Below are 20472 nucleotides of genomic sequence, written 5' to 3'. Positions count from 1 at the left end.
CATTATATTATATATATGTATATTGAGTTTTCAACAAATGAAATATTTCATCACCAACAGTTTGTACACATGTTTGTTTACATAACACCCCTCTCATCAGCTGTTCTTAAGTAGTAAACATAACCTATGTGAGTTTGTCAATTGTACGCACGTGGTTGCTATTGAAATTATCGTGTGAAGTTGATTTTTAAATTAATTTGAGTGCTGATCTGAAATGCCTCGAAAGTGTGTGAATTCTGTCGATAGCTCTTGCTATATATGTGGTGAAATAACATTTAAGGCTCAGAAACGTAAAATGACACCTATCGTTAAGACAGCCTATGAACATTATTTTGGTGTGAAAGTTGGGGACCAAGATAAATCATGGGCTCCTCATATATGTTGTAATTCTTGTTCCGTCATATTGCGAGAGTGGCTGAAAAATAAAAACCGCGCAATGGCTTTTGCAGTACCTATGGTTTGGCGTGAGCCTACCAATCATACAGACGACTGTTATTTCTGCTTAACTCCTCCCATTAAGCAAGGTTTATCTATGAAGAAAAGAGGAACGGTTAAATACCCTAATCTCCCATCTGCTCTTCGGCCTGTACCACACTCAGACAATTTGCCAGTCCCTTCTCCACCCCAAAACTATGAAATTTCAGAGGAAGGTGATGAAGACTGTTTAGAAGGAGCAACCCATCCTTCTACATCCTATGACCCTGATTTTGAGGTAAGCGATAGGTCTAGTGATCCGCACAGAATTAGTCAAGCAGAGGTGACCTTATAAGAGATCTTCGCTTGTCTAAGGAAAAGGCTGAGCTGTTAGGGTCAAGACTACAACAGTGGAATCTTCTAAAACAGTCGGGATAGAAAATCTCACTATAAAAAAATGAACTGGCCTACACGAGACCTAAACCCTAATGAGAAAAATGTAGTTTACGAGCCTCTTGCAGATCCTAAGGATGTTCTCCTTCCCCCATTACATACTAAGTTGGGACTAATGAAAAACTTTGTGAAGGCCATGGACCGGGAAGGACAAGCTTTTAAGTACTTGAGAGCAAAGTTTCCCAGGTTGAGTGATGCTAAAGTCAAGGAAGGCATCTTTATTGGGCCTCAAATCCGTGAAATCGTAAATGATCCTGCTTTTGACATGATTTAACAGGAAATGAAAAAAGAGCCTGGGAAGCCTTTAAGGGGGTTGTACATGGGTTTTTAGGTAACAAAAGAGATGATAACTTCACAGCATTGGTTAAAGAGCTTCTTCAAGCTTACCAACAACTTGGATGCAACATGTCCTTAAAAATTCATTTTCTTCACTCTCATCTTAATTTCTTCCCACAAAACTGTGGAGCTGTGAGTGACGAACATGGAGAAAGATTCCATCAAGACATTGCCTTAATGGAACAGAGATATCAGGGCCGTTGGAATGAAGCAATGCTTGCAGACTACTGCTGGTCTGTGTGTAGGGATGCTCCAGAAGTGTTTTATAAAAGACAAGCTAAACGACAGCGATCTTACAATGAATCGGATGGACTTAATTGAAATTTGGTGGTACAAACTTCTTTTATTTGTCAAAACACTAAGAATAATGTTTTTTTCATTAATTTTGTACTTAAAATATTCTAAAAGAAACATAACAATATAGTTTTATGTACTTTCACTTTTCACGTATAGTATAACTACTCTTCAAGATTAAGTACTGTGTATCTCAAAAACCAGAGCTAATAAAAATTTTTCATTGTTATTTTCGTTTTTATCACCCCAAAATTAGTAGAAATTGACTAATTTAGTGTAGGAAACATTCAAAAAATATTTTTTTGTTGTGTTGTATTATCTTTTTGGGAGAATTCAAGGCATTTTGGCATAGTGGCACTCGAAGTCACAGAGCAAGATCAATTAATTAGTTTTGACGTGGAAAGTCTTTACACCAACGTTCCTATCGAAAAAGCATTTTAAATCATACAGACGAGGAAGCTATCTGAAGACGAGTACCTAGAAGATAGAACGAATCTTCCTATAGTGATCATGAAATTATTAGGATTCTGTGTACGAAACCGTTTTTTTCAACTGAAGCCCGAATCCTTTACGCTAGATGAGAGACTGCCATTGGGATCACCACTTTGACCAGTTTGAGACTCCATTAAAGAAGCCCTGAGTCTGGTTGAGATACGTTGACGACACTTTCATAGTACGGAACCATGAGAATGCAGACCTACGCACTTCTGTGAAACACATCAACAGCGTAAGCCTTTCATCACCTCCAAAATGAAGAAGGGGGTTCACAATAAATTGCCATCATTAGACGTTTTAGTGAAGAGGACTAACAATGAATAGGAAACATCTGGATACCGAAAACCCACTCACACGGGACTGTATAAGAAGGAAGGTCTCGAGAAAAAATTAGGCATCATCAAAAAAGATCTTCAACGGAATGGTTACTCCAAAGTGATAATGGAACAGACTTTCGCTAGAGACAGCCTGAGCCTCGCGCAAGGAAGAGAAGCCATCACAACCAGTACTTTTTGTACTTCTCTACGTCGTGCAATTGTCGAAAAGAATGAAGAGGAAGTCCAAGTACAATTTCAGAACCTGCTTCAGATTTGGAAACAACATCCGTAGCAGCCTCACGAAAACCAGGCAACCAAACACGAACTGTGATTCCAAGAATTACATTTACCGGATACCCTGTGAATAAATTAGCTCGAAATGTTTATTGGTTTTTCGATTTTTCACTATTTTTTCCTTTTTTCCTTGCAATGGATCCAGAGTTCCTTATCTGGTTGAAGTCATATAGTAAAAATAGAAGGCTGTGTATCATCTACAATTCCTGTTCCTTCGGGTGTTCCTCAAGGTTTCCACTGTGGACCTTTGCTATTCAACCTATTTATTAATGACCTAGCTACAATTATAAAATATAGTGAGGTACTGATTTTCGCTGATGACGTTAAAATATTCAAATTAATTTCTTCTACAAACGATGATGTCCCACTCCTACAAGAAGATTTGTCACAATTTTATATATGGTGTGTTATTAATCAAATTGATTTGAATATATCCAAATGTTGCTGCCAAACATTTTTTAGAATCATTCTACATGACTATAGTATCAATAATATACCAATTAATAGGGAATCAGTGATAAAGGACTTAGGAATTATGTTCGATCGTGAATTGAACTTCAAATCTCATAGTGAATATATTATAGCTAAATCACTCAAGATGTTGGGCTTCATCAATAGATCATGTGAGGAATTCAGTTTGAACACTCTCAAGTTATTATATTGTTCATTAGTTAGATCATTATTGGAGTACGCTTCAATAATTTGGTGCCCATGTTATGAGATACACAAAAACCAAATTGAAGCTGTACAAAACATTCTCCTGAGGATCTGTGCATACAAATTAGGTCTAAGAAGGGGAGAATATGCATACAACAACATTACAGATCAGATGAATCTATTATCTTTAGAGAATAGAAGAATTATTTCAGATGTATGTTTTTTAAGCAAAATTTCAACTGGCAACATCAACTGTAAGGAGATTTTATCTTTAATTAATTTGAATGCCAACAGACCAGAGTCAGTGCTGAAACATTTTAAATTCCGTTCCACTCCACAAATTATGGTTTTTTCTCCCCTGTCACTTGAATGCTCAGAAATGGGAATATGTATCAACAGGTTGATATCTTTAGCAGCTCCACAAATACTATCAAAGTTGAATTGAGTCGCATTATCTCCTGAAACATTTCCTTTGATTATTCTATACTATTTCATCATTACATTGTTTTCTTTCCATACTATATATCATATTATTATTATTATGCTATGTATTTATCATCTTTAGTTCAGTTAAAGATTTTGCAAACTTTTTTTTCCTTTTTTCTCCATGACAAAATTATACTGTGATTTTTTCACTATATTATTGTATTGCGTTTTATATTGTATTATGTATTCATTGTATTTATTATCTTTAATTTGGTTGAGATTTCACATTTGTTTTATAACAAATTGTAATTGGGACTACCCGTTGAATAAATAAATAAATAAATGTTTCTTTTTACTGTGTGATCATTTCGCATCTTGATTATTTTATTCGTTTTAATGTATTTCCATTTCACGTTTCATTTATATAATATATTTTGGTATTTCAGCTATTCATTCTGATTTTATTTGTTCTTTCATAGATTGCCAATCATAGCAGAATCATATCAGACAATGAAAGTCCATTCTAAGGAAATTTATCTGCCCTGTCCTGATTTTATAAACCTCATTCAGAGTTTCACATCCTCAGCACGCTGTATCCGAAAAAGTTGCCAGAACTTGAGTGAATCCTGTTGCAGAATTTGTATCTGAAGAAACTGCTTTTCTCCGAAACCTCCATAGGTGCAATTTGACAACGAAACGTTTTCGAGGTGATAACTTTTTATGGGAGGGCCAGTAGGTATGGCTTCTCTTTTCCCTTACTCTAAACATACAGCGTTAGCCGTATCTCGGACAAATGACTCAAATGACTCAGTGTTCAGGGTGAGGTCGATATATATACATTGATTTGAAACTCATCACTACGTTTTGTTGTATGCTTTTCACTTAATAGTGGAAAATCACAAAATAAACTCTATTACTGGATTTTCATCAACTATCGGCCAGTTCTATTGAACATTGATTTGTTCTTGTGTAATTTAATGTTCAAAAGGGTAAGTATTTGATTCAAGGGGAATCTCGTTTCCGAGCTTTTTATGGCACATTAAAACCTATTTCTTAATTGATGTATATTTTCTGAGGATTTCTAATAAATCATAGCTGGTTAATATCAAAATGCTCGTCTGAAATAAATAATGCACCTCACGGCCGTCTGTTCCACAGTTTGTCCAAAAATAGAGCCCATAAACTGGCATACAACCCTGGGGACACTTATTCATTATGAATAAGCGGAATTTATGTTTTGTGTTCACCCCAAAGATGGCGTTTTCGTAAGGGGAGATGACCATATTATCAATGATTGTTCATGTTTTGGAGTGGAATTTGAATATTTTGAGAGACTTTGATAGTTTGTATTTTCTAAAATACACCTTTCCACTAATGAGATGTAATTCTTGATGGAGACATGATCATTTAAGTGAACATATCAGTTCAAGTTTCTTGCAGAATCCGTGCTGGAAAACTCTAATCAAAGTTTATACCAACTGAAAGCAGGGAAAAGGTCCATAAAATGAACGTACTCAGGAGATTCTTTGACTTTGTTTGTCGGTCATATAAGTTAGAGTTTTATATCTTCTTTTTATATGACGAACATATTCACTTATATGAGGCTGAAACTATAAAAAAGATAATTAAAAGTATACTGCAATATGCTCGAATAGTATTCGTAATATCAGGTTCGTTTCTTTGTGAAATGTTTTATAAGGAAATAAGAGTAGTTAATTCTGAAACATAAAACAGAAACAGCAAGAGAACAGTAAAATTAATTTCCTCAGCTAAATTAATGCTTTCTAGCTTGGAAAACAAGTTTTATCATCCTGAGAGCGTGAGGGTGCCATATACTAGACGCTTCTTTGTACATCTGGCTGAATACGTGGAAAGTCTGGCCATTTTCAGAAAGTTTTGCAGGAAATTTATTCGGTCTGTGACTCATTTCTTGTCTTCAAAATAATAATTGGGGAAAAGCAATGCTTCGTTAACACTCGAAATTCTTTTTATCCACAAACTAATAGTTCAACAGCTGTGAAATTTGTATACGTGTCTTTTGAAGGTTAGAGTTAACCAAAAATCATATGGATTTGACACTAGTAGCGCCATCCATGAGTTAGCCCATGAACTTTTCAGACCACTTGATAATTTGAAAAACCTATTGAAATGATGTCTAAAACCTGCAAGACCAAGTCATCAGTGATCTACTTACTCGATGAATTAATTGAACTTCGCCTTTTATTTTCAATATTTAATTTCTAGGTAAAAATGATGGAAAATGTGTACAATTTTTTTATTGGAAACATTGAAGATCATTGTTATTATTATCAGTATTATACGCATTATTCGTTTTGATTAACCCTTTTGAATCGAACTTTCAATAAAATCTCGATGTGACATTCACTGAATAACTACATATATTACATATATTATCTCTTGCACCAACAAACATTGTTCAGTTCTAGACGCGATTGTAAACAGCCTCAATCTGCAATACAAAACTTCCGACGAGTCCCTCGGAACATTTCCAACATATGTAAAAACAGAAAAAGAAAGTTAAAGAAAGTGCAGATGATCCTACCCGCATTGACCCGGTTCCGCATAGCATAGCACTTACTTCAGCTAATGTCATCAGTATTGCAAATCTTTTTATTCGCCGCCATGAGAAATAACACATGCTTCGTAATGGAACTTGTAGAAGTATCGATTTAGCGTTAAGGCATTGCTGGAGGTAACTGAAATAACGTAATGATGATGAGATAAAAACAGGTAGTAGTTGAAAGAGGCTTTTTTGTTGACGATAAGGAAATATGTTATAAAAGAAAGCTGAAATGTTTCTTCCTCGAATAATTGTTAATGAGAAACGTGTTTTTGACACCATACAATCCATCTTTTTTGTGCAAATAGCCACTCAACTCAATTTTTTATATTGGAAACTGATTAAGTAATGAATTTTACTGGGGTTTTTTCCCAACACCAAATCGTTATTTTCAACACCTCGACACGTGTTTCGATCACCAAGTGATCATCTTCAAAGAGGAAGATTAAATCTAGAAACTAATGCAAGCTAACCCCATTTATGCTATATTGGTATCCCATACAGGTAAACCATCCAGGCGTACCACCCATACAGGTATACCAACCTAAATTCATTTCACAATTTTGCCTTATCTTATCTTATTATTTCACAATATATGTTTATATATAACAATTTTCACCTATATAACAATTAATTTCACAATATTGCCTATCCAAATTTATTTTTGCAGTGTGTCCTTATGTATTAATCAGTAAACCCAACAACATTATTTTATTTTATTTCAACAAGCTATATAGTATGCTCTTTGGTATAGATCCGTCATCGTTATTCATAATATTATTGTTTTTACTTATTTCTACACTCTCATAGGTATCTAGTTGCCTGTTGTTGTTAACTTCTCTAACTAATCTTAATGAAATGAAGTCTATGGAATGGTTTTGTTGCAAAATATGATGGGCGACTGCTGATTTTCCAGGTCTTCCATATTTTAAGTGTGCTATGTGTTCCTTATATCTTACTTTAGTAGATCTTTTTGTCTGTCCATAATATTTTGCATCGCAGTCCTTACATTCAATTTCGTAAATTCCTGACTTCTCCGAATTCTCGACTTTGTCTTTTGGACTTCTCAAAAGGCTCTGTAGTGGTTTTGAAAACCACTTTCATACCTAATTCCTTGAAAATCTTTCCAAAGTTCCTCGTATATTGGTAGTATGGAACTGAGATGTATTTAGCTTATTTTTTGTCCTCTCTGAAAGTCGAGATTCCGTTCATTCTTAACCTAAACTTCTTCTTCCTCACTATGTCATCTACAATCCCCCTCGAGAAACCGTTAGTGGCTGCTATTTCCTGTATTGTACGTCTTTCTTTTTTGAACCTATCATGTGTTAGTCAAGACACGATGCACTAAAAAATTCAACACAGCACGTTTGTGCTGTCCACAGTGATGTGAACTGTCAGGAATATACCTGTACGTGCTTGTTTCTGCTTGTGTTTCTGCTATGTAATGATATTTAACCCTCCATATTGGAGGCCAAATCCTAGGAGAATACTTCGACTTTTTTTTGGTTTCCATTTCGAATCTGCTCATAAACAGGTCTGCCAGAAAGGGAGACAAGGGGTTTCCCATGGCCGTTCCTTCCTGTTGTTCATAAAAGCAACCTTCTACCTGGAACCGATTTTGTTTCATACACAAATTAGTAAGAGAAACGAATTCATCGAATTCGTTATCATTGAAATTATTTTTCTCTAGTGATTCCCTGAGGTATTGCAATGTATGTGGAATTGGGACGCTAGGAAATAAGGAACTAACATCAAAAGAAACCAAAATTTCACTTTCTTTCAGAACCACGTATGTTGTATGTTGTATGAACTCTAAAGAGTTTTTTATTCAACTTGGTTCCGCAATAGAAAAGGTTTCAGATTCCTTAGTGAGCCACTTTGCTATTTGGTAGGTAGGAGCTCCAATAGCTGACACGATGGTAAACCTTTATAAAAGCCTAGTACTATGTTGCTGTATCGCTGGTGTTCCAATGTTTTGACGGAATCAGAATCAACGAACTTAGGCGTGGGCAGCGTTATAGAACAGTGCTTTCAAAAAATTGTTCTACAGCACCATATAGTGGCGAGTTACAGAAAATTTGATAGCCTAAAAACCTTTTCTATGAAAAATTACTTAAACATGTCAAGTGTCATCATGATGGATGTAGAAGTTTATCACTTATCAATCAACCAACCAACAAACATCCATTTTATATATATTAGATATCCAACTGACGGGCGAGCGTTATTTTGAACATTCTTAATGGAATATGAGTTCTTCAAGTCCAAAATTTCAAATATGATGGATGCATTTTCATCATCGAAATCAGGAAAAAATTGTATGAGAAATATCAAATTTCTACTTATCCCACAGGAAAATTTGTCTTCTCTTCTCCCACAATAATTGGACTTATTACACAAAATAAACCTTTCACTATCTGGTTACACGAAAACCTATGCACTCATTCATTCATTTCATCATCAATTTTTTTCTCTGTTTGTCAATGAAGTATGTCTTGATTTCTACTTTTTTCTAATATGACACACGTGGAAAGTCATCCTCGTTTTGTTCAGGTTTGGAGTCCAGCTCCCCTACCCTTTCAGCTGATGGATATGATACTGAAATGACATTTCCGTCATCATCATGCCAATCATTCTTTTCGTTTTCAATTTTAGGAATGAAGCAGTGGGAAACTGAAAACCTTTCCCAAGCTTGTTCATACCGTCAATGATATTATTGTTGGACGTGCTTCAGTACAAGAAATCCTGGTTATTTCACCAATGCTGTATACACACCAAAGAAACGTCAAGACTGTATAAGTAATTCTCTTTCTTGTTTCTCGCAGTTTTTTGTGTACACAGCTGCTAGAAAATTGATAACTTCTGTCTGTATGAACAAGCACGCTGCTTTCCTATACTCTGTAGCAACAATCTTAGTCCTGTTTTCACTGTTCCAGTGAAAATTTGAAACATTTTTCATCATAAAACCTCACAAGCTCAAGTTGATGTTGGATACCAGTAGGCAAGAAATATACTTTCATTGTGTTGTCCTTTGCCCTGTGGACATCGCCTCATGACCAGTCCTTTCACTGTGATGTCTTCTACATTGATACTTATTGCTCTGCTAGAGAGCACCTGAAGTATCCATTCTCCTACTACCAGGGGTACATTCCTGGAGTGTAGTTGCTGGGTAATTGTTGAAAAGGTTGTTTTATCAAACGCTCCCTCGATATCTATGGATATTCCCAGGGTGGATTCTTTGTTGTCCAATGATCTCTCGATTCTGCATGCTGATTTGGATGAAGTGGGTTGTTAACAAGTACTTCATCTCTTATATACCGCTCACATAGCCTCTCCATGGTTTTTGAGAAGAACGATGTGAGACTAATTGGTCGGAATGCTTTTGGTAGGGTGTAGTCCATCCTACCTGGTTTGGGTATAAACACTACTCTTACTTCTCTCCACTTACTGGGAATATACCTCAGAGCTAGAGAGGCTCTGAATATTCCAACCAGGTGCGGCATAAGAGTGTCCAGTCCCCACTGAAGTAGGGCTGGTCTTATACCGTCAGGTCCTGGTGACTTGAAGGGGGAAAAGCTCGATATAGCCCATCTTATTTTGTCCTCATCAATTACTGCACTAGCATATTGCCAGTCGTATTGTGAGGGTGTTGTTGGTACATCCATCCAGTTCATCGTTTCAGGAAAGACAGAACCTGAGAAGTGAGTTTCCATAAGAATCTCAGCACTCTCCTGGAGGTTGGCGGCGCCAATTTCCCTCGTCAGGATGCCGATACTCTTATGGTGGTAATTTGAGAGTGCCTTCTGTAGCCTAGAAGCTAGTGGGAAGTCTTCGACTGCCTCACAATAAGCTCTCCAGGCTTCTCTTTGCTTTCGTCTACAGACTTTTTTGAACTATCTGAGGTTGGCTTGATATATACCCCAATCCTCTTCGAGTCTTGTACGTTTTGCCTTGTCAAAGGTCGTTTTCGCTGTGTTTCTGAGGTGTTTCAATTCAGGGCACCACCATATGTTGGTTGTGCTTATAAGCAATGTCTATTTTGTTGTGGATAGATACCGTATACCTTTCCAGTTCTTCATTGTTCCCAGGAGTCAGGACCTCTGTTTCCCGCAGAGCTCCTCTTAAGAGTCGATTGTAGAGAGCTATATCCGTCCACTTCAGGTCACGGGATTTCACAGTGGTCCTGAGATGTTGGTTTCCCGTATAGGTCAGCCAGCGGTGGTCTGAGTGGTGGTCCGAGACTTGCCAGTCTTGGATTTTGTTTGATATTTTGGCTGTCGTAAGCGTGATATCTATCAATGTTTGGCTACGATCGTTAATAAATGTTGGCTCCGTGCCTCTGTTCAAGATTGTTAGATCTTTCTGTATTATATATTCATATAGTGACTTACCTCAAGCGTTGATATCCTTGCTGCCCCAGCTCAAGTGGGCTAGTGAGCTGCTAGAAAATTGATAACTTCTATCTGTATGAACAAGCACGCCGCTTTCCTATACTATTTAGCAACAAACTTTGTCCTGTTTTCACTGTTCCAGTGCAAAGTGGAAACATGCTCCATCATAAAACCTCACAAGCTCAGTAGGCAAGAAATATACTCTAATTTTGTTGTGATAGATTTTGTGACTCAAAATAAATATCCTATCCTATGTCGTTTCTTGTTTCCATATCGAGTATTATCACCTTCATACCAAAAACTGGTATAAGTACATTGATCTTTGGGATTTCCATGTGGACCTTTTGCTGATGAACGGGTTCTAACTCGGTGACAGAGTTGTAATCATCTCTTTCAGTGTCGAAAACTTAACCGAATTAACCAGCTGCTTGGGCAGCTGCCCTGAAAAAAAAAGCTCAAAATCCTACTCTTGCATGGTTGTGAATCTTGCAGAGAAGGAGATCTAAACAAAGGCTCCATCCAGTATCATTCTGCCACGTGTTCACATCAAAGTGAAAAGTCCACGGTTTCCTTGTTATCGGAGGAAGTACAACCGTGGAACGGATGATTTAGAACGGATGCAAACTTCTATGAAGATGCGTCTGTTTTCGGGTTTTTACGTCGAGTTGATACAACTCCTCCCGAATCCACTTCATCACTCTAAACGAATAGAGTGAGATTGGAATGGCAAGCATATCCGTAGCAAGAACTTTTTTTCCCCAGCAGTTCCAATTATCAGATCTCTTGGAGTTTGTGCTGATATTTAGCGCGAGGAGAATTCTGTACTGCTGCCTCCTCTTGTGAGTACTGTTGTTCCACCAAGAGGTAAGTCTCTCCGGGATTATTATTATTATATTCTCATAATATGTTTCATCTTTTTATTCACTTATTCATACATGCTTTGTCGGAAAAGTCCATTCTTTTGACAAAAATTTAGAATCCAATACAGACTCCAAGTAAAAACTATTCATATACATATTGAGTTCAGTTCAATATTGTTCACAACTGATTTCCAAAATGCATAAATATTGTACATTTCCATCACAGCCCAGAGATGAAATATTCAAAGGTGGATAAAAACTGTACTGGCCCAAACCGATCTCATCTGAGGATTTCTTATTTCTGTACATTTTCATTGCATTTTTAAAATTGTCCTCTGATTTTGTATTCCAATCAAGTCTCTCCCTCAATGTTTCATTTTTTGTGCGCGCTCGAGCATGTTTGATATGAAAACCCTACATTCGACTTTCCAATGAGACGATACACAACATGAATAACAACTCAACATTATTCTGGACAGAATGAAACTATTCAATGAAATTACTTTTTACATGATTCATATGTTATGATTTCCATGTTCATGAATCATTCTGAACAACGTAAATCTAATTGTCTAGTCGGAGACAAAGTACAGTTCAGGAAACCCGGTCGAGATGATACTGCATAAATAATATAAGATTCCTTTGAGGTGTCTGCTTTGACTTCGGGCGTAAAGGTGCCTCACTTGAGATGAATAACTGCCGTTAATAATAAAGCTAGATGGATATACACTGAATTTATCTTTTTGTTTCACAAAAATATTAGATGTAGCACTTTCCGTCCTCCTCTCATATGAGCTATTTTGAATTATTTTCAACCACTGACATTAATAAAATAGTGATCACTGTGGAACACATCCCACGATAATAGGAATAAATATTCCCAATTGCGATGAATAGTAACACATGATTAGTAACATGGGTCTAAGGAAGAAAATGAGTTTTTGGCTTTATTCATCAACGTTATCCCGGTCAAGAGCCACACAATCATTTCAGCGACACTCTAACATTCTAATACCACTTTTGTAAAATGATTTATCTTTCTTGCCTTAAAATAGGCCTCAGTTTCAGTAATGACCTCTTCTTTCGAGCAAAATGTGTTACCGTTGAGCTTTATTTGAGGTCTGCGAATAGCCAGTAGTCGCTTGGAGCCAAATCTGGTGAGCACGGTGGATGATGGAGCAATTTGAAGTTCAATTCTAAACACTTAAATAAAATGAATAAAAAACACTTTTGTCTAGATACCACTGGTAGATTTTATTTATACGACCGGTTTCAGGTTTGACCCTATTATCAAGTATAAATCTGTACCGGGCATACCAGTTTTATACTTAATAATGGGGTCAAACCCGAAATCGGTCGTATAAATGAAATCTATCAGTAGTATTCAGAGAAAAGTGTTTTTATTCATTTCATTTGAGTGATCATGAATTACTATAAAGTAAACAAGTCAGCAATTACTCATATCAATTCATGTAGTTTTTGCTATTGTTTTAACTGATTTGTGGCACAATGTGACCCAGATAATATATATTTCAGTACCAATAGTAGAGTAAAGTAATGTAAACTTTGTTGACTACATAACGTATAAATTGCACGCGTAGCAGGTTAAACTTATAAGCTATCAGATAATGGGCAGTAACAGAACAGTATATATAAAACGGGGCAATGTTGAAACTTGAATATATAGCATACATACAACTATAATGGGCATTGCAATTCTATATTATTAGAGCAATGCTCTATTGAATTGTGGAGTCCATATATTCTCCTATTGAATAAAAGCAATGTACACAATTTTTTTCATACATATTGGGCTTTTTCAGGCCTCCATTGAGTTTATTGTACGAATTTAAGCTGGAAGAAAATATTTCCAGTCTGAACCTGCTTAGCCTCACTTGTCTATTATTTCGGGTAGGATAGGTGTGGAAGTCTAAATTTCCCCCCTTTCAATGCAATTCAATAAGGGTTTGATGTATATAGATGAAAGGAAGTGACATTATTCAATTCTTGATTAATAATGGCCTTCAAAGATGGTGGTAACGCTTACTCTCGGTTATTCTCAATGCCCTCTTTTGCAACTTCTGCAACTTCTTGATGCAATATATGTGATTGATGAGTTGTCTACTTTATGGTAATTCATGATCACTTAAATGAATAAACACTTTTGTCTAAATACCACTAGTAGATTTTATTTATACGACCGGTTTCGTGTTTGACCCCGTTATCAAGTATCAAACTTGATAACGTTCATATCGTTCATATTAGACTTTCCAGGTATGCTGAAAGGACAGGTATTTGAGAGACGGGTAGTTGTGCGTAACAAAAAGTCAACTCTCAAAATTAAACGCTTAAGATTCTAGGGGACGTAAAACTCATCAATTCAAGAGAGGATACCTACATAAATCGAGTTGCTCCTCTAAACGAGCTCGTGAGTGAATGAAAGAGAAAGTAGTATGTAGTCAATAGCACATCTTTGTCCACAATTTTTTTCAGTCTACGCAGCAAAAATAGTTGACTAGACCGTTACTTACAAAGACGGTGGCTACTCCACAATTCATCATCGAGAGTTATCCCCAGTAGTTTAGCAGTGGATCCATTCGAAACGTTTTTGTTAAAAGAGAATATGATGTGCTAGGTCTGATCATTGTTGATTTTGAGTTTATTTGTCGTGAACCAGAGTTCAGCTCTAGCTGCAGTAGTCGCCATCAATTCATTGAGTACAAATCGACTGTGGTGCGAATTCATCAACGAAGTGTCATCAGCAAATGCAATACACATGTCCGGAAGCAAGTAATGGAATATATCATTGACATAAATGGTGAACAATAGTGGCCCAAAGACGAATTCCTGTAGCACCCTATGATCAGTATGTTGCCCGATACCACTTGTTGACGGTTGGTCCATTAGGACTTCACAAGGTTCAGTGGGATTCCCTTTACTTCATAGTACTCGGGCTTCTCAGCAGCAGCTCATAGAGACAGTGTCAAACACCTTAGATAAGTCACAGAGTGTGAGATCTGCTAACTCCAAAGTCTCAAGGCCCTCAGCTTTCCCTCACGCGACTCTGCTTGCTGCCTGGACTGTGGAGCAGTTTGTCCGAAATCCATATTGACAACAGTGAATTATGCTGTATTCTCCATAGAAACAGTATAACTGATTTTCTAGAAAAATCTCATTAATTATTCCCAGAATTTGTATTATAAAGACGGGTCTGTTCCCTGGACCTTTACGTTAAGGAAGTTGTGTTAATGGCCATGGTACGATTGCGCACAGCTGGTGTAAACCTCGAAGTAGAAATTTGTCAATTCAGGATAGGCCTATGGCGGGAAGCGCTTACTACGCAACCCCTGCTACAGGCAACCAGTGATGAAATTGAACCCAGGTTTGTGTTTAATAAACCCTACAAAATACAAATAAAACAGATCACAGAGTCAGATGCTACGACGCATATATACAGACGGCTCAAAAACCAAAGAAGGCTCAAGATGTGGAGTGTACTCCAGATCACTAAGCCTAATAATTTAGTAGGGAATCGAAAAAAATACCAGCGTGGTCCAAACAGAACTGGCTGGTATCTCAATCGCCACAAAAGAAATAACCAAGAAAGGAATGTCTGGCAAAAAGATAAAAATCTACACTGATAGCAGACAAGCACTATTAGCTTTGAACAGACAACGTATAATCTCAGGGATAGTACTAGAGTGTCACTCTTATGTAACCAAAGCCTCGGTAGATAATGACATTATCCTGAGGTGGGTTGAAGGGAACGACAGTAGTAAAGGTATTTGCATTGCCGACTCTTAAGCCAAGGAAGCGGCTGGACTGAGAATTTTAGGACCCAGTGGCACCTACAGCCTGATGACTTCGACAATTGCAGAGCTATCCCCAACCCCTCCCCCCTACTCTACAGATATAGAACTTCCTTCCAAGCTCGCTGTCTATTGGCATGTACTGTATTCCTAGGGTAGTACACTTCATTTGGGGGTGTTATTGAAGTACTTGTTTTTCGAGGCAGGTACTCCTGCAGCGTCAGGTAATTAAGGTCATCTTGTGTGTTCTTACTGATTGCAATGCTTCAAAAATCTTTTTCGAACCATTTTCTTGCTGTTGGGTATATTACAGCGGAAGCAAATCCAAACTCTCACTAGAGAAAATCTTTCAGAGTGTGATGAAGTTACCAAAACTATTGACAGTTCCATACAAATGAATATATACCCATGTCATTTGAATTGAGAGGGGTATTATTTAGGGTCATCTACAGGATTGCCACACGATATAGTATATAAAAGACATACAGTTCCACTCACATGGAACACTGTCATCCTCACTGGTGGAAATCGATGTTCCGGATTCAGTTGACAAGTCCCGGCGGTTGTTACTCCAGAGACAAATAAGGACAAAACTCAACTGATCAAGCATTTAGCGATCACACGGGTTATTAGTTCTCACCCGCTTGACCCCATCAAAATGACGTCAGATGCCAAACATATGTTATTTCGCACTCTCACCTCATCAGTCTCCGTTGTGTGAAGAATAATATATACCTCTCTACCATCCTGCTGTTGTTGAACATCGAAACACACTCCTCATCTGATATCAGCTATAAACAGCCAACAGCCGTACCGAACTTAACGCATACATCACGCCGAATGATTCTATCGCGAAATTTCAACGGTACAAAAACTCATTGTCTCTGGACCCTTGCTATAAAGCTGGAACAAGGTAATTAGATTGTGAATCCTTAATCCCACAATTTTGTAGTGTTATTATGGTGCGTGTAAATAGTCAACGTAATTCAAGACCGCTCCTTCCATCAGACAATATAATTGGGTTGTTTGGCGAGAACCTAATTCATTTCATCGGCCTACGATTTTATTCAAATGACCTGGGGCTTCTGAATGAAGAATTCTTGTGAAATATTGATTTTATTGCGATGTTTTCTATTGAACTTTCACGAAATTGATCAATGTTCACAGTAAGCTAGTGAGTTCCATGAAGAAAAGTAGTGAATTTACTTTATTATGTTCAGGATTCCTGCGATATTGTCGATTATTGTTGTGGAAGTGGTTGAAAAGAGACCTATTTACATTGACCCGCTGATAAATTCTGCTATACTAAAGTATACAAGAAAGTATACCAGGAAGTAGTAGGGCTATGCAGATTCTAGGCCACCTGAAAGTGACGTATATGATTTTGGCAGATGCGCTGGAAAAAAGTTTCGGTCACACAAGATCTGATTCTCAGTAATATTAGTCACAGTATATTGTTGATATTGCTGGATATTTCAGCAGTACCTTCATTTCAAAAACATAAAGGCAACCTTCTATGTCTTTTTCAGAAAACAACAAATCCATTATAGAATTTACTTTATCTGAAATTTAATCAGTCCTACGTACATTTCCGAATAGAATGATTGGTGGTTATGACCTCTGTCCTAGTTTTTTAGTGAGGAATCGTTACAGAATATTTTTCAGACCATTGACCCTAATTTTCAAAGTGAGACTTCTGATTCAACAACATGGTTTTTATAAATAACAACTCAACTGCATCTTGTTAAATTATCATCATACAAATCATCTCTGATACAGGTCCTTGTTATATTAGGTGATCATTTTTTTATTTAGAAAAAACCACATCAGCCGTAGCTATTAGCGGCAAACATATAAAATTTATTTGAAACATGCAGCTGTTTACATTACAGTTTGAATAAAAGGTTACATTCTTTAAAAAATTCAACAATATTGTTGGTATTGCTATTTTGGAAAATTTCACTAAGTTTGAAGGGAAGTTTATTGTTCAGTCTCTCAACTGTGAACAGTCACAGCACTTCACACGCAAAACATTTTGGTGGCGGTTGTTTCATCAATAGATGTTCATGCGTAAGGCGAGTGTGGCCCAGTCGTAATCTGGTAATTATGACTTGATGGAAGCGGTTTGTTGCTTTGTTGTTCCAAGGATATAATGTAGCCTTGATTTCCTTAAGTTTGAAAGATTTCAGAGACTAGTAGTGATTCCACATTTCTACAATTTTGCAATGGAAATAGGATTTGAGATCCATCGGCAATGCTTTCATTCTGAGATTACATGCTGGATATTCTACAGCTTCTCTGGCAAGTTTATCGGCTATATCGTTTCCAGGAATCCCAGTATGTGAAGGAACCCATAGGAGGGTTCCTTTCCTGTTATCTAGTTGATTCATCTCCTCTTCAATCATATTTACCAGTACGTGATGCGTATATATTTTCGACAAAAAAATAAGGGAGTTGAGAGAGTCCGTAATTATCAAAAACTCTATACCAGGTGCCATTTCAATGAAGGAAAGAGCTTTATAGATGGCATAAAGTTCTCCAGTGAGAATAGTGGCAGATTCAAGTAAAGAAAATTCACAGGCGGTCTCGTTCGTTACGAATGCACATCCTACACCACGAGTTGTTTTCCAAGGTGGTAGTAGTTATCCTTTGAGTGAAATGGATCAAATCCTTTTGTCACAAAGATTTTTGAGTTACCTTCCTTAGCTTACAAAAGATTGTCTCATCTATGTATAAAATAGATGTGTTATAAGAATGTAGGCTTCCACGGCTGGCGTCAATGTTCTGATTTGTTTCCGTGTTTTGTCGTAGTCTTTTTTGGTTATAATCTTCAAACGTTTCAACTACAACTACGGCAGTCATCTTCAGTAACGTGGGCGAAGTACTCTTCTTGACGTGTCAACTGAAACTGAAGCTTGCATTTTTCTCGATATGCGTTTTGCCAATCAGGTTGGTATTATTATACATGACCAGAACCAACAAATTCTCATAAATAAAAGAGTGGAGGCTCCGAGTGAAGTGCTTCATTTTTCTTGCCAGGAAGAAGTGTTCCACTAGATTCATTTCACGCCAGTTTCACCTAGATTTCCATGAAGCAGCAAGCAATATGATTTGTATTTTGAGGATAATGAACAAGTTTCTGACGATGAAAGCACAGCAGTATTGTCTCATAACAGAATGAATTATCACATCGATCATTTGGAAGTAACACCACCACAAAGGAAGAGAGCTAAAGTATAATCCACTAGAAATTCAAGTACTTCTTTCATTGACTGATTGAAAATTTTTCAGAACAAGTATTGATTTTTCTTCGCTACTTGACATATTGTAGAATTGTAGAGTGTCAGTAGATGCTCCATCTTGAAGTCAATAATGAATATTGACAGTATTTTCAGAGTTTTGGCGAAGTCTTTGGGGTTGAAGAGATGTTTTTCAAAGATTCGACGAAAATTTCAGAGTTCTGAGTATTCAACACCATTTATGGAATGGACAGAAAACATTACTTATCCTGGTGAAACAGTCCTTCAGTTTCATTATCAGGCAATAAGCTTTACCTACATGTGTTTTGAATTATATTTTCTCAGTACTCTCCATATTTCTTATTGATTGACCTATATCCTGATCTGGGCTTCCTTAATATCGATTTTGGTACCTCTCAGCATTTCGTTGCTTGTGATTCATGACTTTCTAGGTCTCCAATACAGAGTCAATCTATTTCCGTCTAGCAGTTTTTCAGTTCTTCACAGTTCTTCCAGACCAATCTCGATGTCAGCTTCGAGTAGAAAAATTTCTAAAGCCGGCTTGAAAATATTATTTTTGGCGAAGTCGCCATCAAATTTTGACGAAACCGCTTTTGAATTTTTGGCGGAGGCGCGGTATTCGATGTTTTGGCGAAGTTTAAAAATTGATGTCGAAGTGTTTGGTGTTTTGGCGAAAGATTTCACTGTTGTGAAAAACCATGGTTATGAATATGTCTTTAGGAAAAGGGAGAATGAATATCTTCCCTTGAAACGACATCCTCCATAATCTGAATATTTTTATAAAATAAATGAGTGAAAATGAAAACATTCACTTTTCCCAACTGCAATACTCTTTGGAAGCGCGTTTCAGCAACTAAGTTGGTGTCGTCAGGAGACATAGAAGACTTCTTTACCAGTCTCCAAGTCGTGGAAATTACCTTGATAGGGATAAAAATGATCACTAGCTCGGAAAAAATCAAATCGACGTATTCATCCTCAAATAATAATTTTTGGTTCTTGATATTTCCTCTCTTGTTTTCAGTTGCCCCAGTGATCAAAGTTCCAAATCAACTTCTGGGAGCCCCAGTTAGTACAGATGTTCGATTGGAATGTTTCGTGGAAGCCTACCCCAACACAATCAACTACTGGATAAAAAATAGAGGAGAAATGCTGCTAAATGGGTGAGTATCTATTACCTCAGATACATCAAACATGTCGAATGATAATCTGAAGTCAGGAGAGTAGTTATTTTTTGGTAGATATTTGCCATGTAAACGTTGCTAGAAGTAAATTGTTCGAATCTCAATTCAAAACTTTTATTTTTCTAGTGCCTATGGTTCTATTCCCCCCACATTCATCAGACTGTAACTTCTGCTAGTAGATATTTTTTTTTTGATAGACTACGATATTTTTCTGCGCTGATGTATAGCAATTCAAATATTTCATTTGATTCAATGATGTTCCACAGTGTTATTTTTTTCAATTCATTTTCCCAATTTATCTACCGAATTTCGGTGAATATTTTTTGTTGTTTTGTTCGATAATTTTGAGAACATTTTTGGGAATCAATGTTTTCGAATTCAGATCAGATATTATTTTGAATTCGGTCAACAGGTCAATGATAATAACAGTAATAAATGCTTTCATTGGAAGGTTATTCAGTAGAGATACTAATCTAACCTAACAAATGGCAGAATTCAATATATTCCCATGATAAATCAAGGCAGATATTTCTCTTCCATCCAACCAGCAACAGCTTACTCGTAATAATACGAAATATTTTGCAGAAAAAAGAAAGAAAGGAAAGGAAGAAAAGAAGGAAATGATAGCGAAAAACAAATAGATGAAAATTTTATCCCTCACATTGAAAAGTCATGTCATAAGCATAAAGGAAATTTGATATAAT

At 36.8% G+C, this 20472-nt stretch overlaps 1 protein-coding gene across 1 annotated transcript in view; it reads left to right on the top strand.

Moving 5' to 3' along the window:
• LOC111516201 (lachesin) overlaps nucleotides 1–20472 on the top strand; it is a 278815-nt gene that overhangs the window by 225280 nt on the left and 33063 nt on the right. The window contains exon 6 of the mRNA XM_074178727.1: nucleotides 19609–19747. Coding sequence (XP_074034828.1) covers nucleotides 19609–19747 — 139 coding nt within the window. The remainder of the gene's footprint in view (nucleotides 1–19608; nucleotides 19748–20472) is intronic.

Source organism: Leptinotarsa decemlineata, unplaced genomic scaffold (genome assembly GCF_025532065.1).
Source record: "Leptinotarsa decemlineata unplaced genomic scaffold, Ldec_3_MD MMD2_tig00004307_RagTag_RagTag, whole genome shotgun sequence".
In the NCBI taxonomy this organism is placed as follows: domain Eukaryota; kingdom Metazoa; phylum Arthropoda; class Insecta; order Coleoptera; family Chrysomelidae; genus Leptinotarsa; species Leptinotarsa decemlineata.
The sequence above is the reverse complement of the archived record's forward strand: the minus strand, read 5'-3'. Positions and strand labels throughout refer to the sequence as shown.